Consider the following 27,367-nt stretch of genomic DNA (forward strand, 5'->3'; position numbering starts at 1 on the left):
TCCTTGCCTGTCCAACTTGACTTCCACTCCTAACTCAATGTCAGATGAAAATTTTCTGTTTTCTACAGACAGTGTTAGTACTCCCTCTTCCTGTCTTACTGTCATGTCACTTCTTTTGTTAATTTGATAGTTGTCATTTACCTCCCCTCATGTTTACTCTGCACTATTTCTCTCATCTTCAAATCCTGAGATTGGATACATACTGCATTTTTTTGCTCTGTTAGCCTCAACTCAAGCCTTTGCTGTGACCTTCCTCCTTCATAAGCTTGTTCACGCTTTACTCCACTCTTCTAAACCTGATGTTCTCTGCCAGGACAATCAGTTAGCTTCACTATTGCAAGCTGCCTTTTATATTACAGTATTTGGTACTTTTTTGCAGAGCTTTAGTTGAAAGACATTCTGACAGACAGTGTGACATACAACAGAGGCATATATATTAGCAACATGTTTGACAGCATGCACCAAAAATGTTAAAAAAAAAAAACAAGCTAAAATGCAAAACTGACTCTTTAAAGAAATGATTCAGAAAAAGTAAAAGAAAATAGTGAACATTAAACCAAGATATTTCAATATCTGGGAATTACTGTAATACAACACTTGCTTGCTGTATAAGACTGGACTAGATGACTTCTAAAGGTCCCTTCCAACCCTTACCATTCTATGATTCTATGAGATGAAGAAACAAATAGCCTGCAGTCAGTCTACTAAAAATTCTGAAAACCGAAATACTTTGGTGAATGATGTTGGAAAAGACATAAATGGCAGTACTATCATGGTACTCACTGAAAGAAACATGTAACCTACTGGCTTCAGTACAGCTTTGTTGAATTTGTGGAGTTAGGAGGGAAGATATTCAACGAAATGTATTACATGAACTCCTCCCAGTCATCTTTGCTGACCATGAAGCTTGTATGCTAGACTCAGAATGCAAGGGTGTGACTTTTTGCTCACAGATTGAAAATATCTTTCTTAGGTTTATTTCTTCATAGCTGCCTCAAAGTCATCAACAGGGTCTCTCTGGCTCCATATATTCTTTTATCCAACCCGATACCAGTTCCCTAGCAAAGCAGGCAGCAATTGGTACATCTGCTTGTTCCTGTTCACAGGCTAAACTAGATACACAGTTATAATACCATCTCTAAGTCTTGACTCCAAAGTTACTTTTTTTTTTTTTCATTCAATAAAGACTTATCCTGTCTTTCCCATTTTGAGCACCTCACACTCTCTTGAGCTGGATATTATATATACAGCAATGAGGCCTAGTTGATGGGGTAAAGTACAACAGTTCTTGCTGTGAGGCTTTTTTGGGCTTTTTTTGAAATAAAACACACACGAAAAAAAATCAAAATCAAAGAAAACCCCCAACCCAAAGCACAACTTGGATGTCCTCAAAGAAACTCAGTACTGCAGATCACTATCACGTTTAATTTAGTGTCTACCTCAAAATGGTATCTTTTTCCATACACCAAAATCATGTGCTTTGATTATATCACCGCACACCACTAACCTTTAACAACACTTTCCTTGAGGGTACGCAAACACTACAACTATGAACACAAGCACAAGTAACCAATTCACCTGAAGATTAAGTACAAGTAACTGATGTGTACAAAAATCTCAAGCAAAGACATTTGAGATCCTGCTGGCATCAGAGTTTTCACCAATAAATTTACTTGAAGCAATGCTATCTTGGCAGAGATCAAGAACTTCTGCATCTTCTTGAGATTCATGAATTAGGCATCTAAACAATCCAATTCATCCAAGAGGCTGGATTCAATAAATATTGTCAACAGGAAGACAGTATCAATCCAAGTTAAACAAACCGCATTCAAAACAGCTGCCACTCAGACACCTCTGATGTTACTGTGGCCCACTTTTTAATACCCATTGAATACATTCTATTAATTACAAAGAAGCACTCTAGATACAGAGTCTTCCATGTCTTGAGAGATTAAAATTTCTATCATTCTTGATTTGCCATTCTTAACTAGTCCTGGTCAGAAGACCAGAGGGGTGAAGAACTGCCTGCCTGCTTGCTGATGCCAAGTTGCTGAGCCATGTTAGTGGATGCAGATGACACCAAGCAACAAGTGAGTGAAATGACATGAGAATAATTATGGATTCAAATTTTTAATCTGAGGACTGATCTAGGTGGACCTGTTTCTGCAGAGGGACTGGACTAGTTGATCTCTAAAAGTCCATTCCAACCCTACCATTCTTTGATTCTATGATTCTATGACTGCTTAGAAAAAGTCAATGGATTAATTACAGAAAGCAGGTATTTTTCAGCTATTAAACTAAAGAGTCAGATGGCCATCCTTAAAGAAATTCAGGGATGTAAATCAATGTCTCGTTTAAGAGTCTAAGATTTATAGACACTTCCTGCAAATGAAAACAGTTCAGATGTTTACTTCCCAACCCTTCACTCTTCTCCCCTCTGCCTACACTGTGTAAGATATTCTGAATACCACTTAAAGATGCCAAGTGTCTGGCATACATATCTAGGAAAAAGGGAAGTACCTTGTGTATAGTTGTAGATTTCACTGCAAGAATAGCCTAATCAAAAAGTTAGGCAAGGAACAATCAACTGTCTTTGCAAGTGGCTGTAGATAATAAGCTCTGTAGAGCCTGTTTTTCATTTCTGTGCTATCACCATAACATAAACACACACTCTATTAGTGCACACAAAGATATTTCCAAGAGAACCACGAAAAATTTAAGCTATAAGAAAAAATTAATTAACGAATAGGCAAAAGAACAGAGAAGCACCAAGATTCTCATTATTAAAGTATGTATACACATTTTAAGCAATGGTTGAGGACTATTACCAAAAACTCTGTGGGATATACATCCACTTTCAAAAACTATAGGATGTAAGAGGCAATCTCCCTAAGACAAAAAAAAAAAAAAAAAAAAAAGAGCTCTATCTCTGTTAAAAGCAGCAAAATGAGTATTTCCATGAAGGGAAAGATAACTCTTAGAGCAAGAATAGTCCTAGACCTCCATCTGAAAGTGACCGGAATGGAACTAAAGAGCTGTTGTAAGTCATGATGTGATGGAGCTAAAGTGATCATATTGTACCCTTGAATAACCACCTACTATGGTCCACTTCAGCAAAATAAAGTGAACAATTTTAGGCCCTTTTGTTTAATAATATGGCTATAATACCAGAAAACGAGGCCTAGATAGAATTCAAATACTTCTGTACAGGCATAATAAGTGAAGGACTGAGGGACAGGCTTTGACGTTGCTGTTCCACACAGTCTCAGCTGCAAATATCAGAGAGATGCCAAAGAAGCAAAACGACACTGCTTGATATGATGCTACAGAAAGTTAAGAGAGTTTTGATAGAAAGCATTTGCTGGAGACAGACTGCGGGCAGAGGAAAGAAACAACCATATTTGATACATACTACCTCCCACATTCAACAAAACCAAGAACCTCCTGTATTCTTGTGTTAAAGGTCCCCATATATTTAATTTGTAAATCAAGAGAATAGCAAAGGACTATTTTATCCCTTTTTTCTTCTCCCAGGGGAAATAATCTGTAATACCCTGAACACTCATTAATTGGATAAAAACAGGCAACATTATATGCTGTTAGGTAAAGAGATAGTCCTGACAAAACAACATTACTGGCAAGGTGGAAATCACAAATAAAGCTTTTTTGCCTTAATGGTAAAATGAACACTGCTAACTTTCACCCTGTAACTCTTCAATAATTGTAGATTTAGTGTATGATGTGTATCAGCTAAAGATGAGGAGGAAAAGTGGACAAAAGTCTAAGGCAGACAAAATTTTCTTTCATTCATTCCTGTCTAGTTACTCCTATGATCCACTTTACTGAAGTAAATGAGAGTTAGTCAATTTGGTGATTATTTCGGACTCTAGTAATTTACAAGACAACAGATTTTGATTACCATTTGACTTAAATAGCTCTCTACATAGGATAAAAAAATGCTGAGAAAATTTAATTCAACAATCAAGAGATTCAAACATCGACTTTTACTAGACCATAAAATCCTGGTAACACATTTTAATATTTATATGAATGAACTGCTCTTCCACTATACAAGCAAAATCTTTGGCAGGAAAAAAAAAGTATCATGTCTGAAAAACCATGAGATTTCCCTTGGGACTCAATTTAGGAAAACTGAAGCCCACTAGTTTTATACTTGGGAACCAGGCTGACACGAATAACTATTTTTAAATCTCATTTGTCCCTGAGCAGGCAAGAGTTGTAAACTGATGAGTTTGGTACTGTCTTGGCAGTTGCTGACAAAAGATAATGAAAATTATTCATGGCCAGGGGAATCTGTGTCACCCAGAACTAGGCAGAGCATGTATTAAATATACATTGTTAAAAACCATCCATGTAAATTTATGATTACTCTCTTCCAGGCAATTTCAGTCATTAATGAATAATACAAATTGTATCCTAGGTAAGAAAAGACTCAAAATCATGTGTGGGAACACAGAACTGATAATTGGTAAAAAATGTAAACCAACTTTCAGAGTATGAGACTGATTGCTGGCGAATGGGTAATGTTACAGAATGCCCTTTTGTGAGTGTGAGAAGCAGCAGCATGAGAATGGAAAACAGGCAAAGTCTGAAAGTCAGCAGGATGTAAAAAAAACCCCAGCTATTATGTAACTTTGACAATAAATTGGGAACCTGCATACAGCATGGCAGCACTTGCTCTTTGCAATGCTCCCCCTTCAGAAAACCTGAGTGGGTTTGGTATGTTTCATCACATTGTCCTGATGCCAGCTGGCCCAAGACTGGCAATTATGGTTCTTCTTAATGTGTGCTTTTTCAATTGCACAAGCACATTTCCACACATTTCATTAAAAAATTGCCAAATAGATTCAAACATTTTTCTTTTTGTTTCTTACTGTACATTTCAACTTGTTATTTTCACAAAGAATCATGAATCATTTCTTGTGCAAAGAGTCAGTAAAGGCATTAAGCTACCACTCAGAATTCTTACGTTTGCTTTTCTGCTAAATACATAACACTTGGCCATTTGTAAAATTCTACATAAAGACTTTTAGAGGGACATGTCAGGAGGTTGGGACATCCCTTTTTTTTTTTTTATGGTGTCTAGCAACAGGACAAGGGATAATGGGATGAAGCTGGAACACAAAAAAAGTTCAATTTAAAAATAAGAAAAAACTATTTCACTGTTGAGGTGAGGGAGCCCTGGCACAGGCTGCCCAGGGAGGGTGTGGAGTCTCCTTCCTTGGAGGTCTTCAAGACCTGCCTGGACATGTTCCTGTGTGACGTGATCTAGGTGGACCTGCTTTAGCAGGGAGGTTGGACTAGGTGATCTCAAAGGTCCCTTCCAACCCTACCATTCTATGATTCTATGACGTATGAGAGAGAATAATGAAAATAAGCAGTAAAGTCACTTCCAGGATAGAAAAAAGTTCCTAGAAATGATGTTCCTGTATCAGTATCCAGTAAGATACTACCCTAAAGGTAGGTTAGGCAATTTCCAAAGGGGATAATGGTTACAAAGAGAGGAAGAAAATAGAATATAACTTTTTAAAAATTTTGCTTTGTTTGAACAAAGCAGGCAATTAATGACTCTTTATAGCACCTTAGAAGTCAGCAGTGATGTTTTAAACATAGCATGAGAAGCAGTAAACGAGTATAGTTCACTAACATACATATGTCTGTCTTCTGGGTCTTTTTTTGAAAGATTACTAGTGAGATGGGGAAGATGGATGAGGTATTTGTTGAACAGGAACAAGGCACCAGAAAGCAGTCTCTTCTGAGAGCCCTACACAGCTAAAGTTTACTCTAGAATCCCGAAGCCAATATAACATTGTCTTTTATTTTAGTGGTTTGATTATCTCCTCAAAACAAGAGGTCCAAGAAACACACAACTCTCTACAGAACCCAGGGAGAAGACCGGCATCTTTTGGCACATAATCAGTGCATTTTCCATGTTCCAAATAACAGTATGAGATGCACCTAAAAGAAGTACAGCCAGTGAACAGAGTTTCTGTGAATGCTGCTAAACTAGTGTGACTTCACTAGTGATCACATAAATCTTAACTAATGCAGCACATTCTGACTGTGTTTGGCTATGACAACTTTGAATATAGTTGAACTGCAATGAAAGAAGCCAGACTGAAGACAGAAAAGCAGTTTTCTTCTAAATAACAAACAAGATTTGGAAGTCCTTAACAATAATAGTTTTCAAGCTTTATACAGATGCATTTGCAAGAGATATAGATAAGACATATATTAAGTATCTTAATTTCTGTAACAGGGATTTGACTTTTTAAAGCTAATTCATAGAATCACAGAATGGTAGGGGTTGGAAGGGAATTCTAGAGATCATCTATACCTAAAATGATAAAGCAGGTCCACCTAGATCACATAACATCACACAGGAATGTCTTCAGGTGGCTCTTGAAAACCTTCAGAGAAGGAGACTCTACATCCTCCCTGGGCAGCCTGTGCCAGGGCTCCCTCATCTGAACAGGAAATAAGTTCTTCCTTATGTTTAGAAGGAACTTTTTTTGTGTTTCAGCTCTTCTTCATTACCCCTAGTCATATCACTGGACACTACAGAAAAAACTGCTGCCCCATCCTCTTGACATATACCTTTTAAAAACTTGTAAGTATTAATGAGGTCACCCGTGTCTTCTCTTCTCTATGCTGAACAGTCTGAGTTGCCGCAGCCTTTCCCCTCATCCAGGTCGTTGATAAAGATGTTGAACAAGACTAGCCCCAGAACCAATTCCTGTGGAACTCCACTCAGACATCTCTCCAGTCCTCCACAATTGTTCAGAAATTATAGAGAGTCGGTCCAAATTCACCACAGAAGGCTTCCAGGCAGGTGCCAGGACACCGCCCACGTAAAAGGAATTTAGTGTCCACTCTGAAGTTATCTACTACAATGAGATGAGCAATATCTTCACCCCAAACATGAAACACACATGCTATTCTGCATATTCACTATGTCCCTATGGAGGCTGATAGAGATATCTGTTGTCAAATCCCAAATGGGTAGATTAGGGAAAATGTTCCTGTGATTCCTTTCAGAAGAAGGGACAAAGTTTCTACTCCAATGGAGTGATAATAACATACTACATCTCCTACAGAAGTTTTCCATAGGAAACATATTTTGTCAGTAGCGGTGAACAGTCCATTTGAAAAAGAGAGCCAGTGGCTCTATGAACTGAATAGAGTTTCACAGAGCTTTCTTATAACACATTTTTGCCTGCCTGAAAGCAGGACTTAAAAAGAACCTGCATAAGTAGGACAGGGGCTCTGCTGATAGCAGAGTGACTCAACATGAATGAACAATTTGCACATCGAAAGGCACTGCACCAACAGCAACACACCTCCAAGCACTTCAGTGCTGAGGACTCAAAAACTGATGACAAGCAAAATGCTTGCTTCATAAATCAGCAGCAACTATCATAGATTTTGCAACATGAGAGCAATAGCTCATCCATACCAGAATCAAGCTTTCCTGTGGCAGCCATACAGAGATGCAAGACACAGGTAGAAGGTGCAGAGACAGACCTTTGAGCACATGATTTAACCTCACAGCATTCACAGATCTGTGACTTGAGGCTCCGTTCTAGGTATTTCCTAAAGGCTTCCTCCAAAAGATTCTGTCTGACAGCTGTGTGCATTCTTTTGAGCTGCTCTCCACACATGAAAGGAGAGAAGAAAAAATAAGAAGGCAAATTCAAGAGGCTACCTGTTATTTGTAGTTTTTTGATTTAAATACTTCTGTATTTTAAGCAATATTTCCTTTTACTTTACCTCTCATATCTTAAATGATGGATTTTTTTTCTTTAAAAAAAAAAGTCAATTTAGGGTTTCGGGTCAAAAATTCTATCCAAAGTGCATAAATTTAGGCAACTGAATCCAGGCAGAAAAACTCTAAGTACATATCTTTGCTGGTTCCTACAGCTTCCACTGCTTTATAATTAGAAACATCACAAACAATAGGACTCAACAGTTACAGGAAATAATTTGCCGCTGTTTTTCTTCCTTTACATCTATTGTAGAGATAATTATATTTTTTTCCATTTCTCAAAGGTTTTTAAAAGTAATTTAATTTGTTCTTGCAAAACACTGGGACTGCTTTTGAAGATGAGGTTAAATGTAATTCACAGCCATTTCTCTCTTTATTCACTTTTTGAAGGTGTTTCTCACAGTCCTTTGTCCTTCTTGACAGCTCCTGACAGTTTTATAGGTGTGGACAGCAAAGGGAAAGTTGTGTCAAATACTACAGCTGCATTGGTAGCTGTCTGTACAAATGCTTTTCAACAGCAAGGCTAGACAGAGTAAAATTCCTAGTGTCTTTTATACTGGAGAGATTTAAGCATCCTCCTGGAACCAAAATTCATACAGTTTGCCACTCTTTCCAGATGACAGCCTCGTAATTAATGTTAATTTTATTTTAAACCTATAATCTTGATATTTCAATCACCACTTCAGTAAACAGTGATAATTAAAACTGAAGTACAAAGTGTCCCTGGGAGATCTCTGATACACAGCACATGGAGAATTATACAATTTCCACTACTAATTCTGAATTCTACATATTTATTTCCATATTCAATCCAATTTATAGAAAATCAAACCTCTAAAAAGGATTTTTCAATACATCTTCATAAACATTGCAATTACTACACACAACATTTGCCCCATTTCCTTAGAAATCTGAGAGCTACCATGATTATCCCTTAGTAATTGGTTTATACAGTTTTTAAAGTCTTTGTATCTGTTTGATTGAAGTAATGGCTGCTAGTAGGAATGATTGTTAAGTCAATATTTTGGTGGAAGCAAGTTATGTAACATCTCATAAAAAGCCATCTGTTTCAGTGAAGATATTCACAGAAATGATGCCACTTGCAAATTATATGGACATACTGCATTCTTCCTGAATGATTTATAAATGTATTATGTAGACCTGAAACATCCCATATCCATCAGGATATTTTCTCTTATTTAATATATGACACCTCTCACTCCAGCTTTGCTAGGTTTGTCCAATTAACGAGTAACCCCTCTCTGATGATCTTATGGTTGCTCTCCCACAATTAACATTATTTTAATTACTTATTAACCTTCTATTTGGTAGAGGAGGGGAAACACTGGACATTATAAACTATGAAGAAGGTCTTAACGAATGCCTGGTAAAGTTTTCTTCATGCAGTATTCTGTAATCACATACACACACACACTCACACAAAACAGTCATACCTGCATGACTATTCCTGATACCATGAACATGGTATGTGTACTCATAGACTTTCAAAACACAGGCCAGGGACACCTCCAACTAAAAACTAAGCCTCACACCACGGCAACACCGAAATAGAAAGCACAAACACAAGGCTCTAGTCCTGGAAAACCTTCAGTACATGAAGAATTTCTTCTGAATGCTTTCTGACCAAAGTACAAGCATATTTGGTCCCCTGCCCCTGATAGTTTGGTAATAGCATTTGGTTGATATTTACATACTGGGGTACATACCTAATACACAGTGAGTGGGATTCATTTTATATTAAGACAAATAGATACATCTGTCCACATGTGTAGCAGATGTCTAGGCTCTCATTGTGTTAAAGGCAAGTTTACAGCTCATCCTAAAACAGGGACCTAGTACCTGGTCAGCACTCTTTAGGCTCCATGGATTATAGAGATACAATCTTCATTTACTATGATCGTAGTGTAGTTACACACAAGTGGATACTAAATTGGTACATCTAAGACTCAAACAATTCCACCATCATGTCTCCTCCATGTTACTCTAGAAGAAAGAATGAAAACAAAAAATCCTAAGACAGACAATGGAATTCATTACTTACGGGAAGTGTTGTGAAGACAGACTAGGGATACTTTAGTTGAATGGGAAAACTAACAAGATGATGCATGGGATAATGCAGAATGATGAATACAGACAAAATGCAATTTAGTCTTATTTGCTGTTTGTGCCAGTGACATGCTATTTCTGAATGCTTCATTCATTGGTTGACTTAATTTTAAAACATGAATTTTCAAACATCTAGAGAGTGACAAGGATTTTCTAGACCAACTAAACCAATTTAATCTAGGTACCCAAGAGGGAATAACAGAATTGTAGTCATTACTTTGTGAACATTTACAATATATCTTCATGTAGCAAGAGAAATTGTGTATTTCTCACGTATTTTCTATAAGGCTGTGTTAATCTGCCTTTGTAACAGTTTTAAAAAGTGTTGCTCTCAGGAACAGACTAGAAGAACTTGCATACATGAGCAAGAACTTTTTCAAATGCTTTAAAGCATTTATTGTTCATGTTACAAAAAGAATTATCACAAAAAAATCTCAGAGAAGCATTCTTCAAAATACTAAGACAAACTTGTATGCAAAAAGTGGCTAAAACCAGAATACTACCATATACTGAAATGCTGTAGGAAAGATGGAAAATGTTTTAAACTTACCCTATTAACACTGCTGTTACTTAAAATAATTTGAATTAGATTTTTCTTAAATTCTTCCAGCTTCTTGAAACGCTTCTTCAAAATATGATTACATAATTTAGTATCAGTTATTAAACTGATCAAAACACAAACTGCTTCGGTAAGAAAATTCGAAACTGGAATTTTAGGACTGTTATAAAAAACAGTCAGTCCATCAAGCAACTGAGACACTGAATTGCATATGGTGAAGGAATCGTTTTCAAGTTCTGTGAAATCAGCTTGAAGAATTCCTCTTTCGGACAGTTTTCTTATTTCAAGCAGATGTTGCAAAAACTGCACTGGAGCAGTCAGAGCTTTCTCCTTGCTAGTACAGCAAAGATTCAGTGGGGGAACTCTTTCCAACCAATGTTTAGAAGTGTTTATGTTATGCTCAGACTGGTGAAAACCAGAAGTTGTGCCTAAAGAATCGAATGCGTAGTCATTAGAGACATCACATCCAGAGTCTTCTAGCTGGCTGGAATAACTCATAGGGTTTATACATTCCTGATCCAGAAGAGTTTCAGCAGAGGTATCTGGTTTTCCTGAAACACAAATGTGAAATTTATATTTGTATAGTAGTTAAATATATGCTTATGAAAAGTGTCATATATCCTTTCTTCTTTAGAAGCTATGCAAAAAACACGTAATACCTATGTATTACAAACTTCGAATGACTGTAATTTAGCTGTGGAAGAAGGTGACATTTTAAAATTAAAGTCAAAACTTTCAGAAGGTAGTGTCTATTTGTAAGCAAGATGGTTTATATCTATAGCAATATGAACAGTAATTTTGAGTTTAAAGTTCCTGACGGTTTTAAGTTTTCAAGGTTGTGTAGTCTCCTTCCATGGAGGTATTCAAGACCTGTCTGGACATGTTCCTGTTGACCAGATGTAGGTGACCCTGCTTCTGCAGGGGGGTTGGACTAGATGATCTCTAAAGGTCCCTTCCAACCCCTACCATTCTATGATTCTATGAAACAATAAATTTCTCCTGTCACCACCTGCCTCATACCATCTTCTTCAAAAACACACAAACTACATTACAGAAGGTATGCATTGCATTCACAGTACTAAATTATTTTCATACAGTGTTGTAGAATCTCTTTCATCCTATGTCACACATTAAATACATTTAAGTCAGTGCCTCCAGGCATAATTTCAGCACTAGGTGACAACAGACTTTCTCTGTGCTACCTACGCCAAAAGACTGTAGTCAAAACAAGCAAGAGATATTAGAACAGTGAAGTGAAAGACCATAACACATAAGCATCTCAGCGCCAAAGGGCAAGGCTAGAGCTCCATCTGACCAGCTCCAGGCTGTGCCCTGCTTACTGGGACAGAGACACAAAGTGTTTCCCATCTCTCAAAAAAGCCTGCATATACCGCATGTATTTTCTACAAGGATCCAAAGCAATACCTTAGTCACACATGTTTGTATTCTTAAATGGATATTAAGATATTATAGATTGTTTGGCCTAACAAAAAATAAATGTTATACTTTGTGGCAAAAATTTTAACGCAAAAAAAAAAAATTACTAGGTGGCAACCTACAGTATTTTGTACACTAATGAAACACCGCCCAAAGAAGTTTATGCACACTTCATTAAATTCTGACCATGACTTCAGTCTCTGAAAGCATATCAGATTATCCAGTGAGGGTATGACTACTGAGACCAAAACTAGAAATGTGACTCCTTTATTTTTGAGTTTCATGCTTCTAACATCCAGACATAATCAAAATTGAATAGAATTGCTACCCATTGGCTAACAATGGATAGATTGTGAGGAAATCAATTGACATTTCCAGGAGGTAGGAAAAACAGGACTTGCAAGGTTGGCTTAGCATTTTACACTGCTCCCAAATGCCCTCAATACCCAAACTTGGAAAACAAGCAAAGCATACTTCCAATGATCTGACTAACAAAAGCAGGCATCAGTCTTTCATATCTTCTCTCACAGAATGGTAGGGTTGGAAGGGACTTTTAGAGACCATCTAGTCCAACCCCACTGCAGAAGCAGGTCCACCTAGATCAAGTTGAATAGGAACATGTCCAGCTGGCTCCTGAAGACCTCCAAGGAAGAAGACTCCACAACCCCTCTGGGCAGCCTGTGCCACGGCTCCCTCACCTGAAAAGTGAAATAGTTTTTTCTTATATTTAAGTGGAACTGTTTGTGTTCCAGCTTCATCCCATTACCCCTTGTCCTCTCCCTCAGGTTTTGTGCAAAAGACATTCCAGAAGAAAAAAAAAAAAAAATGGAAAGATGTTTTTAGTGCTGTTTAAGGAAAATAAGGCTGTTAATGAACTATATTCCTATGTGGATATATTGTTTCTGTTCTTAATCCCATGAGGCAATATGAAAATTGCTCACAAGGCTGTAACACCAGGAATCAAAAGAAGTGAAGCAAGAACTATGTGCAAAAAAATGTATTTATGTTCACTGACTATTTTGTTGAAAAGAAAAAAAAAAAAAAGAGATGAAAAAGGAAGAAGAAAATGGGATGAAAAGAATAATACAGAAATAATCACAGACACCAAAAACTGTCTCTAAATAGAAGGGGTAGCATAGTAAGTGAAACACTTACCAGTAGGAGACAATGTTGCATTTATACTTAAGCTCTTACTCACTGAGGTACCAAACTCCTGTCCCATGATGAGTTTCTAGAAAAGCCTATTACAGTAAGTCCCCAATGGCAGCGTATTTTCAGTTCAATGAATAATGTAAAAATGCTTTAAAAATGTTCAGCCATTTATACATTGTAGTCATTTGGGGAGGAATTGGAAGATGTCTTTTAAAGAAAGAAATAAATCACCCACCAGGAAATACTCATTATTTCTCTCAAAATGTCTATAAAAAACTTATTTATTTTTTGAATGAAGGTAAAATAATCACTTTACACTTAACTATTGTGTAAATGACAAGGTCTCGATGTTCATATCATGTGATAATGACATACAAAAAACATCCCAAAAAGGAACAGCATTAAGCCTATCTCACATTAACAATAATCTTTAAACAGTAATTTCAAGACCATTTGACTGTAAATATACTGGAATAAGAAACAAGACAGTTTAGTGTGCATGATAAACCAACCACAACATTTTACAGTGCCTTTATATAGGTAATGAAACACCTGATCATAAGCAATTTTACAGCCTCAAATATGTCACATCAGATTCAGGAAATATTTAAACTCTTAATTCTTATTTGAGACTAGCTCTTTGCCACATTAAGATTCTGAGCTGAAAATCAGAGCTGTGTGCTCCCTAAATAAAGCAAGAACAGCCTCAGGGTGCAAGGGCTGAAGAACTGACATGTCTCTACACATGTGGATATCCACATATCTACCACTGCAGAAAATTCTGGCCTGAAAACCAGCAGTTGCTCAAGGGACAAGGGAATGACTCACATCCTGTGTATAGTATGTAAGCAAGGTTTGCAGACCCTGCTGTGAAGTGTATGAAATCAAATGCATTTACTGCTGTTGGACCACAGAACATGGAGGCTTTTATCAGAGGAGTGAGACATCAATCAGTTATGATTAGAGAGTATGGAGTCTTCAGCTAGCCTTGAGGAAGCATAGCTCTGGAAAACAACAAAGTCCACCCCATCTCCCAAAAGAATTTTGTCACTTCTGAACAGCCACCTTAATACAGACACCAAGATTCAGTTCAGAGTCAAGGAAGCAAGGAGGAAGAGCCAGTTGCTTCACTAGGATAGGAAAACACATTTTGTCTCCCGAATGCCTGTTGCCAGCAGTATGGTCATAAGGATTTTCAGAGCTGTGAAGAGACAAGGGAATGAACCAGATCCTGGTCCTACCCAACTCAGAGTAAGAGAAGCAGCATCTGCATAATATCCATTTTGCAGGAGTACGGTGGTGGAAAATGCTTTCTCAGACACCTGCACTACTGTCTGCCACAGACCAGACAATGCTTGAATGTGGAAGGCCACGTTATATGCACTTCAAAATGTAAAAACCTGAAAAACAGCCCTCAACTGATGAAATTGCTGTGGAATCATAAGATGGTCTGAAAGTCTTTTCAAAAACTTAATATACACCCATTAAACCACCAACAGGGACTGCAGAACAGAAATGGGTTTGAAGGTGGTAGATGTAAAAACCAAAGAGAAGAGATGAATTGAATTCTGCAAAGAAAGAAATTACTTCATTTTCAAGCATTAGGCATTGTTTATATTCTCTTGCTTTGTGAGTACACACATGCACTATCACTTGAAAATCAAAACCAATGATGTTAAGACATCTAAAGCTCTCTTAAAATTGTTAAAACTGATTAGCTCAGTTCCACTTCTAAAAAAACGACAATTAAAAATGGGCCAATCCTAGAAACCTCCTCAATGATACCACATTCTACTTTCCAAGTACGTGTTCTACCAATAACTGAACAGGAAATGGAAACATAAGTGAAATTATTAATATTTTCTCCTATTGTGTTACTTCTCCATTTTTTCACACATTAACTATTTTATTTACTTTTTCTTCATGTGTAAGCCTGTCTCTGGTCTGCTCTTTTCACTACTAACCAAGCTGTCTGACTGAGAAAAAACAACTCTACCTCACAAACTTACAGAATCATAGAATCTTAAGGGTTGGAAGGGACACCATTGTTGTTCTGATCTGGAATCAGGTTAAACTTCTGCACATATCAGAGCAAGGAAATATTGTCTCACATATATGAATATTTTTAAATAATTAGGAAAAAGAATTCTCCAGATGAAGAAATTTTAGAAGCCATATATCTAGGTATCCCACACTTTCCTTCTGCATTTCTGTATTTTTTTTAATGACCAGCTTGGGAAAGAAAGTCCTTCTGTTTAAAGCTAAAGTATTTCGTGCTGACATACTTTGTCCCATTTAGGAGTAATATCACAGAAATAAATACAAGATTGAATATTTCAAGTTTTCAAATTAATTGTTCAATGCCTTACTGATTTAAATGCTTCTTGGAAGGCTTAGAAGCATATAGTTCAATTTGTTAGGGATTCTGCTTACATAAAGCATCTAAATATTTAGAATACAGTTAAGAACTGAGAAGGCTTTTGAGGATATAAATACTAATTTTTAGGAAATTTCTGCAGAAGACAGCACAAATCTTTCATAGTGTAAATCAATTAAAGAATACCTGCAATGAGGGTATGGAAGGATTGATGATCAGGTGAGAAACACAGATTTGGGTCAGTTAATGACCATCAAGTAGCTTTCATGACAAAAGATCTAACATATGCTTTACAATATTGACCATCTTGATGAGATGATGGAAATTTGAGTTCTAAGCTAGATAGGTGATATTTCAAGATACAAAGTGAATTACTGTTACCTATCACAACTATCTGTTTGTATGAGTAGTGCCGAACTGGAAGAACAATGTCTTCTCAAAAATGCTTTACATCTTCAAACAAAATAAGCTTTGCCAAGAGACAAAACTTACCAGCCAATGCAGACAGCAATGATTTGGGTCCAACTTTAATGAACTGAAGGCTGAAATGAGATGGAGTCCCTGTGAAATCAGCTAGCATGCACATTCCTAAAAACATCTCTTCCCTCAAATATAAGGTGATATAAATATTTGTCTTTTTTGCTTATACATCCAGAAACTCACAGACAAATATCTACTTGAGAAGCTCAAATCTAAGTTTGAGTTTGGTTAAAGTTGCCCAAACAGGCTGTGGAATCTTCATTCTTAGATATACTCAGGAGCTGTTCAGGCACAGTCCTGCACAACTGTCTCTAGGTAGCCTTAATTGACAAGGGAGTTATACAAGACGACCTCCAGTGGTCCCTTCCAACCTCAACCATTCTGCTAGTCTATATTTCCAGTGAAAAATTTCATTGGCCCTTAGCTCTCTACAGTGGACTTATAGGCAAGAGAATCCTAATTGACATGGCCACACTTCTTAACCTGTTTTTACTATATACATTCAGGTTTCCCAGAACTATCATTCTATTACCCTATTACACTAGATTATGAATCCCATTTGTTTTTATGAACTCCCTAAATGTCACTATGCAACTTACCAGGAACCTGACATAAACAGGGAATTTATAAAACAATAACAAACCTTTTCTCTTGCTGGGACAATTATGGGTTTTTTTGCCTCTGAATGGGTTCCCTATACAGAAACCTGGAAAGAAAAGCATGCTCTTGGGTCTCTTTGCCCCGAGTATGTCTTTAGAACAGCTGTAGCAATGCCATCTGATAAGATAGATAGCATCTGCTTTCAAAGGGAGAAAGTTTCCACAACCAAAACAGACCTGTTATCCATGGAAGGAGCAGTACTCTGAGATTTCAATGAATCATTACACTCCAGCTGGTGCTTTTTCCAGATTGCAAATTGACTTATTTAATTATCCTGAAAAGGCTTCAGCTTTCATAAAGTTCCCCGTTGTGTCACTACAATTATGAGGAACAGATTTATCTCATCATCATATTCCAAGAGCCATATTCCCATAAATCTGTGCTAAACACAATTTTAACTTCGTTTTTGTCATCTCAGATATCTGTTCTCAACTCTGTGCTCCCCCTCCTAAAGAAATACTCTTTGTGAGGCATTACTTGCAATGCTTCCTACTTGCATCAGTACCACTAGCACCAGAGCACGTGAGATGTTGAATGACAGATCATTTTGGAAGTACTGTCTGTCTGATACTGCCATGCCTTAGAGAAAATGCTGAGGTGACACTTAGACTAGGCTGCCCTTATGGATCTACGTGGAGAGAAGGCCATCATTTGGGTGAGGCAGGGGCAGGTGGAGGAAGGAAGAATCTCTTTATGCAGTAATATCACGTCCCTAGGCACTGGACAAAGATAATTATATCTGTTTTCCATGGCAACTTCAGACTAAGTGTTGACTGCTGCCCAATGGAGAATCCTTTCACCTTGAAAAAATGATGCTAGAAAAAGGAAGAAACCAAAGATATGCCTCAGAGGCTCACAGTTGCTCTGCAATCAGTTCCTCCTTCTTTTGCATTCTTTACTTCCTGCCAAAAATCTGGAGGGTTAAGATACAGTGACAGGAAACACCAATCTGTAACAGCAGCTCTTTCAAATATAGAATCATTTTAGTTGGAAAATGCCTTAAAGATCGAGCCTAATGCTGTCAAGCCCATTACTAAACCATGTCCCTCAGCCTCTCATCTGCATGTCTTTTAAATATCTCCAGGTATGGTGACTTCACCACCTCCTCGGGCAGCCTTTTCCACTGCCTAACAACCCTCTCAGTGAAGAAGTTCTTCTGAATACTCAATATAAACCTCCCCTGGTGCAACTTGAGGCCCTTTCCTCTTATGCTGTTACTCATTACTTGAGAGAAGAAATTCACCTCCACATCACTGCAACCCCTTTCAGGTATTTATAGAGAGTGATAAGGCCTCCCATCAGCCACCTCCTCTCTAGGCTAAATAATCCCAGTTCCCTTCTCATATGACTTATGCTCTAGACCCTTCAGCTTTGTTACTCATTTCTGGACACACTCCAGTAGCTCAGTAACTTTCTTGAAAATACTGACCTAATGAAATAGCTTTTATATAAACATATTATGATCATTTGGAAACTCTAGTCTATATTCCTCTACCTTACTACCATGCCTTGGGAACTAAAAATCTTTGCTAAGTGGTACTCTTGGCAGCTGTATACATTTCACACCATTTAATTCTCTTTCTGGGAAGGAAAGTAATTTCTTGTAATAGAGAAATATGTTTTTATCTTTACTATTCAGTCTGATTTGGACTGTTGCTCCCTATAATAATGAGAAAGACTTCTTTACAAGACTGTAAATAACTTATTCACTTATGAATCTGCATATGTTTTGGTCTGATCTTTCTGAATTCATCTGAATCGTTTCTCTTTGAAAATGAGCTTTAAAATCAATTATGTTCTTTCACCTCTAAACAGGCAAAGGAATCATGGCAACTTAAGTTACTTAAGTCATGATAGAGAGTTTTGCCCTTTCAGGGGTTTGAAATCATATTATTCTGAAAAGATTCTGACTGGCTATCATTTTTGCTCTCAAAGTACCACTTATCTATTTCCTTCTTTGCCTAGTGAGCAAATACTGGGTCTTTAAGATGTGCACCTAGAGTTTCTGTGTCTCCCTGCTGAGCAAGAAATACCAAAGCCATAACCTACAGGGAAGTGGAAAGGGAAGACGTGGACAAATTCTGTGGTTCAAAATAAGGCTTCTGGTAAGCTGGAATTGTGTATCATTTATAATCAGTTTTACTTCAGCTGATGAGCTTGTTGGTTCCAATTCTATATGCTTGTGCCTTTGCAGCAAGTCTGAGCTTCCAGCAAGAAGAAAGGAGACTGAAGTGTCTTAATTCATACTAATCTATAAAGGAAATTGCTTCCTTTTTTTCCACATGTACAACTAAATGCCTCAAGAAACACACCAAGTTAAGGAGCAGGGAAGGAGACAGAAAATTCCCTAAAGAAACACAGGTTGCTTCAAATGTCTTGACAGAGGAAGCAGAAATTAGGGGACAGTATTCTGAAAAATCAAACACGGCCTCAGGACACAGTTAAAAAATCAGACATTAATGTTAATGACATTCTGATTCAAAGTTCAGCATTTCCCCAAACACACAAGGAATACTATGATAGGGTAGACTGCCAGCCATATGCTACTGTAGAGGCTAAGAGCACAGGAGGGGACTTCAGAGCATGGCAGATGACTGTAAATGATCTATTAAAGGAAGAATAACCTAATTCTTAAAAAGGCAGGGGGGAATCTGATTTGTTTGTTTGTTTCAAGGAGCAATCAGTTCAATAAATTCCTGTCTGCTGCATAATAGTGGAGTAATATGAACCAAGGTGAAGCTGAGGAAGAGAGAATACATACTCAATTCAAGTTTTCCTAAAAATATACCTTGGATAACTAATTTGGAACCATTCAAGACCATCAGTCTGAAGTAACCAAGTCAATAAACATCTATCCTCTAAATTGTCATTCCTAAAACACGTGCTTGGGAAAAATAAAAGACAGAATATTGCATTTATGCATTCTTAGGTTGGAGTAACAGCTGCAGGCTTTTCAGATCTCTTTAACAGAGGCTGCCAAGAAACAATATGACTGTTGATTTAATGAGCTGATAATGGCTAAGGAATTTGTCTTACAGGACAGGTGTTTCAATCCCTGAACCTATCAATTCATCAATGCTTTTTTGAGACCCTTTGTCTTTTCATGTAGCTCCAAAGCAAAGTGACAACAGAATGTCCAAATATTTCATATTGTTATTCTTGAAATAACACTAACGAGTTTCTCTCCTCGTCTCTGCGGAATTTCAGTCTGAACCAAAGAAAGGCAGAAAACTTTGATCAATATGAAATTTGATATTTTTTCTACCCATGGGCACAGTTGTCAAGACAATACTGGCAAGGTGAAAAATAATGAAGAAGCAATTACAAAAAGATTTGCTTCTCCTCCTCTTTGCATGGCTGACAGACAGCCAAAAGCACCACCATGTAAAAAGAACACTGGTGCCCTTGTATTCAGAAAAGGCATCTGCACATTAATTCAGGTAAGAAACTTCCAGACACAGCAGTCAATGAACATGTTTATAAGATTGCTGTGGTGCAACACATTAAACTGTAATAACCCATATCACCAAACAGTTTACCTGTGGCAAAGCGTGCTCCTTGCCTCAGAGAGGAAACCCAAACTTTTTTATGGTCTTAAAGAACAAAGAACAAGGCAGATGGGTCAAAAATATTTTTGACAACATATCTTTAAAAATTGACACTTTCTTCTTTTTCCTTCAAATGCTTGTGTATCCATACTGTGTGTGCAACTTTCTGTGGAGAACGGGCACCATGCCATCAAAGAGCTCACAAATTTCTCACATCAGGGAAATAAAACTCCGTGGGCAGTCTCAATATTAAATTCCTGAAGCCTCTGAATGCCCTAGTATTATTATTACACACAGCAGGTGGGAGAGGAAAACTCTCACACTCAGAATGCAAAGCAGAGAAGAAGCAGCTGCAAAGCGAACCTTGGCTGAAGGACTTGAACTCTTCAGCTCTCAATACGCAGCATCAGAGAAGTGCAGTATCTGATTCTTACTGCATATGAGATTTTCCAGTGGTGGATATTTTTTCATCTATAGAGTTGTTAAGCTGAACACAAGAGAGTAAAAGAAAAGCTGAGATCTGAATTTTTTTAAGAGGTTGTGTTGCTTTAAGCAGAACACCAACATCAAACACAAGGCTAGGAAATGAGTGGAGGAAAAGGATCCAGAATATTTGTAGATTACCTGGCCCTAAGAACAAGCCCAGTTATCCTCAGCCCTAATGAGAACTTCTTTGGTGTGATACTAGGTGGTAAAATTGGGCAACATCAACAATAAACCATAACAATGGCTAGATGGAACATCACTTACACCATTTTTCCTCTCAAATTAGATTCAAGGTGCTTGTGCCTTCCTACCTCAGCAGTTGCCATCCTTTAGATTCTAATTTCCATGGGCTTGAAAAATCTCAAAATTGGCATATAACACTAGAGAGGAAATATTTTTCTTTTCCCCAGAGCAGATGATGTCAGTGATGGACCAGCCCTCCTTCCAGGTAGGTTCTCCTTCTGTGACCATCTCCCTTGAAATGTCAACCACAGGCGTTCTGCTATTACTACAAATCATCAATTCCATTACCAAAAGAGCACATAAATGTTACCAATAGATATCCTGCCAGCTATCAGTAATGATCCTTCTTTACTCAAAAGCAAGAAATTTAGTGTTTGTCTCCAATGTAACTGTAACCATGAATGTTCATGGTTATAGTTCTACATGAGAAGAGGAGATTGAGAGGAGATCTTATTAACATTTACAGATATCTAAATAGTGGGTGTCAGGAGGTTGCGACATCCCTTTTTTCTCTTTTATCTAGCAACGGGACAAGGGGTAATGGGATGAAGCTGGAACACAAAACGTTCCACTTAAACATGAGAAAAAACTATTTCACTGTGAGGGTGAGAGAGCCCTGGCACAGGCTGCCCAGAGGGGTTGTGGAGTCTCCTTCCTTAGAGGTCTTCATGACCCGTCTGGACACGTTCCTATGAGACCTGATCTAGGTGACCCTGCTTCTGCAGGGGGGTTGGAATAGATGATCTCTAAAGGTCCCTTCCAATCCCTACCATTCTATGATTCTATGATTCTATGTGATGAACATCTTTCGAAATAACAAATGACTCAAATGCATTATCAAAAGATTTAAGGGGGGGGGGGGGGGAATGAAGAACAGTCAAAATAAAGAAATATCACAAAAAACACCCATGTCAAGTTTAGACTTAAAGAGTTCTTGAATCACTTTTGATTTTAAGGAAAATCAATATGAAGAATAAAAATTATGATACAGTTCATATTTTTATGCATTTTTGCTCACATCCAAGTGGTTAAGCAAAACTGAAGGGGAAGACTATGCCCTACTCTTGAACAGCAGTATGTGAGGCAGGTGGAGTTGATAGGAACTCCCACAGATATTTCAAATGCAAAAAGGTTTTTTATCTAACAGGTTTATCAATACTGTAATCACAAATATAAACAAACATTAGAAGGGAAAAGCAGCTACACACATCCTTCAAATTAGTATAGTGTTAGTTTTGTACCCTGGAGAAACTGAAGAATGCTGAAGGATTATAGATACCACATACTCATTTCTAGTATTTATGATTCCACTAGATGAACATAGACCCAGATCAAAGTTTGGCTTCACTGAAAAATGAGACTTGGTCAGCTACCACGTCTGTTTGAACAGGCTGATGAGACTATAAAAAACTAAAAAGAGCTATCTATGAATAACAGCTTACTGAAGTGATTTAGGAGACTTTTTCAAAGCCAGTCAGCCTATTGCTAGCAGAATGCAGAGGAATATCTTTTGTGGACAATTCACTACATTCATATTAGTGAATATTGTAATGGGTCAAGTGAACCATAAGCTTTAGAGTAAGCATGCTATTCTCCTATACAGATCACAACAAAAGCACAGAAATTTAGTGCAGATGTTGCCACTTCAAATTAGACAGGATTTATCACGTTAAATCTGTGAACAAACTTCATTGTGACTAGGGCAAGGAAAATTAACATCCTTTGGAATAGGTATTATTCACCAGGGACAATTGCTTTTGTCTGTCTCGCAACTAAAAGAGCTCACTTGGGCAACTGAGCTATCAGGTTTGCTCAGTTCCATAGCTTAGGATAACGAATCTTTAAAATAATTCTTTAGACACAGAACACAGAAGTTGCAGATAAACTGATGTCATTCATAGAGTTTGATACATTCTGCTTAATCCACAATTAGAATGTCCTCTCCACACATTAAATATTAACAAATTCTTCACAACATTATGACACGTGTTGCAAACAGCAGCTTGAAAGTTACTTTAAAATAAACCATGTTTGGAATAGGTTGCAGAGAACAGCCACATAAACAAGTACCAATAGTCATTAACTCATTTCTCTAGAGAGAAAGATCTATGATAAAAAAAGTACTCAGTCAAAGCTGGAATCCTAAAATCTTTTCACAAGGCCATAAAGAAGCTACCATTTCAGTACAAAAGCATTCCAGTAAAGGCTCATCAAGTTTTCTATCAGGAAACCTTCTAAAAAATGTCAAGTGGTAAAGCAACTAGCTATACACTTTTGACTTTAGAGATGTCCTCAATAGTTAGATGACCCTCCCCTCCAGTTGACAGCATTTTGACCTCCATCTCTCCAGGGAAATATCTCTCCAGAGCCTGCAGACATCCTTCACTGCCTTATTTCCAAGCTCATCCTGTGCTATTGATGTCTCAGAGTGAGAATGACTCACTCCACATGCATACGTCAGAGAAAAAGTGCTTTAAGCTCATCTTCCCCCCCCCTTCTTTTTTCTCCCCATATTCTTTAACTATCATCTCTTCTGAATCTCACAGTAACAGACTCAGAATACTTTCTATATCATAATAAGCATTCACATTATCCACAGTCTAAATACATTAACAGCATTATCAGTCATGCTGTCTTTTGCATGCCCAATCTTCTCAAGATCCCTATCATGCTTTCAATACATTAGGCTTAAATTCTGATTTTAAACATCTGTAAAGTGGTAAAAAAAATATGCAATGTCTTTTAGACATGTTCTAAATGTAAAAAGGGTACATCAATACTCTTACAAACTAGTAACCCTGAGGTTTCAGAGAAACGTTTTGTATTGACAATTTTATCTAAATATTCTGTATGATATGTATTGATTCTGAAGGCTAAAAATTTAAGTTCTAAGTAAGCACCAAATTCTTAACCTCAATCCCAATCAGAGCTTTGGGAAAAACAGAAAAGTATACACTGAAGACTCTCATCTCTGAATACAAGAAACAGTGCAGGCAACATGAAAGCTGTTTGTTTCCTTGCTACTGCAACATAGTCAGAAATTATTTCATAAACTTACCAGTTTCCAAGCAGAATCTCGGGCAAATCTTGTTCAAAAGCAGTTCCTGACGTAATCGAAGAACTTCAGCTTCCAGTGCTTCAACTTCCAATTTCCATCCAAAATGTTTTTCGGACACAGTTTTGGCAAGGTGCTCAGTGTATTCCTTGCAACTCTTCCCTGGTGGTTTTGAGCGGATAATTGCAAAAGCCAGTGCTAGTTTTGATATTTTCAAAAACCAAACTTGATTTTCTCTTCCATCTTTGATTTCTATTACATTACAAAAACAGAAAAGAAAAAAGTAACTTCACTGTAACTCTATTAAGGAAACTATGCATAGTGTTTTCTTGGCTTTAGAAACTGTTCAACAGCGAGAACTATGACTTTCTAGTGCATTCCTAAATCATCATGGAAAAAAGGAGAAATACAAGCATCTGCGTACAATGTGAGAATAAAACATACAAGAGCTGCACTCCAGCTATGAGAATAAAATTCAGACAGTGTCCAAGCATAATTACAAGTAGCAAGCACTTCAAACAGGCTTATCCTAACAAAATTTTAAATGCAAATGATCTCTTTCCTAAGAAAAAAAACCACTAAAAATACTAACTAAAAAAACCAAACCCTGATACCTCCTCCCCCAATGCCTCCACCCCACAAAAAAGAGATCCTAACTTCTGGAGAGAGTGCAGCACAGGGCTATGAGGATGATCAGGGGACTGGAGCATCTCTCCGACGTGGAAAGGCTGAGAGGCTGGCAGCTGTTTAGCCTGGAGATGAGAAGACTTAGGGGGGAAAAACCACATCAATGCTTATAAATACCTAAAGAGAGGATGGGGCCAGTTGTTCTGTAGTTCCCAGTGACTGGACAAGGGGTAACGAGCACAAGATGGAACACTGGAACTTCCACTTGAACACAAGGAACTTCTTTCCTGTGAGGATGAGGGAGCCCTGGCACAGGCTGCCCAGGGAGAGTGTGAATTCTCCTTCTCTGGAGGTTTTCAAAACCCCCCTACATGCATTCCTGAGTGACCTGATCTAGGTGGACTTGCTTTAGCAGGCGACTGGACTAAATGATCTGTGCCAGGGTAAAAACACCTAATCTAAACCACCAATGCATTCTTAATGCTAAAGAAAGAGTAAGCTCTTAGAAACTGAAACATACAACCTATACCCACTGCTCAGGGTAGTCATGCATTAAATAAATGGTACTTCTGGCAAAATTTCTTTCTTGTAAAAATCTGCTTCACACAACTTTTCCATGAACTCCAGTGAAAAAGCAGAAGTTAATTCCTCAAAGGATCAGTGTCTCTGTGGGACAACAAACTGATGTAAGATTCTTGTTTGCCTTATACATCAAAGGAAACATTTTACAAGAAGAAACATGCAAGTAATTCTACTGTCTTCAAAGCTGTGAATAAAACAAAATACATGAAACTAAACTGAAAGAAGTAGCAACAGAAAGGTATTCAAAATCTTTGGCTTTGAATCTGAAAGGTGCTCCCCAGATGATCTCATCTTCTTAATAGAAGTTTCACACAGATACCACTCAACTAGTGGTATCTTAAGCTTCATTCATACAAAGTTCCTTGAGCTACAAATTAAGACAGGCAAAAAGGTGTCTTACAAATGGTCTTGACTACTGGTTTATCATTTTGGTATCTCCAGAGCAAAAGCTTTCTGATTCATCTTTAAAAAAAAAAAAAGTACAAATAAAGATTTGCTTTGTGCTTGGTAACATGTTTTGTCAGTACTAGCATGTCCTTTAAATTATGATCAAGGAAGTTGCAGAAGGACCAACATTCCAGTAAGGGTTAGGAGATTGTATTTAATTTCAGCACCGCACAGATGTTCAAGTGACTTTTGTTATTAGAGAATCATCAATACCACCTTTTCTATCCCACTTTGGTTATTTCTACTCATATGACATACTATTACAAAGAAAATCAACTGTTTGAGCACTGACACTTTACCATTACCTCAGCTCTAAATCAATTGACTTTGATTTAAAAAAAAAAACCTCAAGAAAAACAAGAAGTAGAAAACTACTACATAGAACTAGAATGAAAATAGTTGAGACTGAATTTCTACAGCTCAAGGAAATTTTGAAGTGTTTAGAAGCATTTCTTCTTTGTCTATTATCTAACTAATGACAGTAATTTGTCTACACTCTTTTAACTATATCTTTAGCAGAGCAAAACCTTAGTGCACATGCTAGCAATACAACACAGAAAAGTAAAAGATTCTTTCATCATCAAAATGCTAAAATACTATTTCCTAAACAAGACGTACCCTAATAAATCACATAAACCATGGTATCTTACCTAATTTTGCTTTAAATCACATTCAGAAAAAACTTAAATAGCATTCCACCTTAACACTTTGGACACAGAGTTAAGCAACGAAATTTGGATTTTGAGGGAGGCCTAGTTCTCTTTAACATCTCGTACAGACTCATTTCTACAATAGTAGTGCCTTACACTGAATGAGTTTAATGAGGTACTCTTACTCTGCATAAAAAGAATCACTCCTTTTCTGCAGCAATTACTTGTAGAGATACTGTTTGGAAAAAACTAATAAAAGCAGCAGAGATCACAGAGCTGGTTCTCCTTAGGAGCAAAACACAATCAAAGCAGTTTTTGGAGAGGTAATTCTGTTGGAATTTCCAAATCCCTTGTTTAAAATCAGGTAATTAATGACAAATGGTGATATACCTGCATACATTTCCAGAAGCACTGGATTTTATGAAGATTTTATAGAGGATATACAGCTCTTTCACCTCCTGTCTATTATTATCACTATCATCACATCTCTTCTTTTTTCTTCTTCTATGACCATGAAAATAGAAGTTTATTGAACAAAAAGGAGTTGCAAGAGCTGATTCAAATTTTTCCAGTTTTCTAAAGTGGCAACTAGTCTCTCTGAAATCACTGTATTTACTCTTAGAAAAAAACCCATTGACATTGTTATAAATATGGAGATGTTTGCCAAATGTGCATTAGCAAAAAATTGCCCAGCAATCTGTTGATCTTGGGATGTGCTGCACCAAAGACCACCAAATGCAAATGCATTCCACTATAAGTATATCGGCACCTACTGAGCTATCAATTACAATTTCTCTCACATCAGCACAGAAATGACACCAATGTCAGGCAGAAAAATTATTTAGAATCAAACTGGAAATTTTCCATGATTGGGAATAGCACCAGGAGAAGAGCAGAAAGAAGTCATCAGTCTAACCCTAGCTGCTAATACCACAATAATGTCTGACAAGAACAGGAAGGGTCAAGAACTATCCACCAAAATACATCTGGCACACAACTTACTGAGAATAACTACTTATTAACAAGGCTCCATCTGTGTGTTTTACTCAGTGTTAAGAGAACTAGTAACCCCTTGTGAGCCCTGCTAGAAGCAGAGCACAGCACCCTAACAACAGATACCATCCTGTGACAAATTTCTCATGCAACACCTT

General features: G+C 37.4%; 1 protein-coding gene across 1 annotated transcript in view; it reads right to left on the bottom strand.

Annotated features, from left to right (window-relative positions):
* MEI4 (meiotic double-stranded break formation protein 4) overlaps positions 1 to 27,367 on the bottom strand; it is a 76,040-nt gene that overhangs the window by 41,008 nt on the left and 7,665 nt on the right. Inside the window, exons 2-3 of the mRNA XM_061991080.1 lie at positions 23,914 to 24,162; positions 10,464 to 11,023 (exon numbers count right to left, since the gene is read on the bottom strand). Coding sequence (XP_061847064.1) covers positions 10,464 to 11,023; positions 23,914 to 24,162 — 809 coding nt within the window. The remainder of the gene's footprint in view (positions 1 to 10,463; positions 11,024 to 23,913; positions 24,163 to 27,367) is intronic.

This window comes from Colius striatus, chromosome 2 (assembly GCF_028858725.1).
Source record: "Colius striatus isolate bColStr4 chromosome 2, bColStr4.1.hap1, whole genome shotgun sequence".
Taxonomy (NCBI): Eukaryota; Metazoa; Chordata; class Aves; order Coliiformes; family Coliidae; genus Colius; species Colius striatus.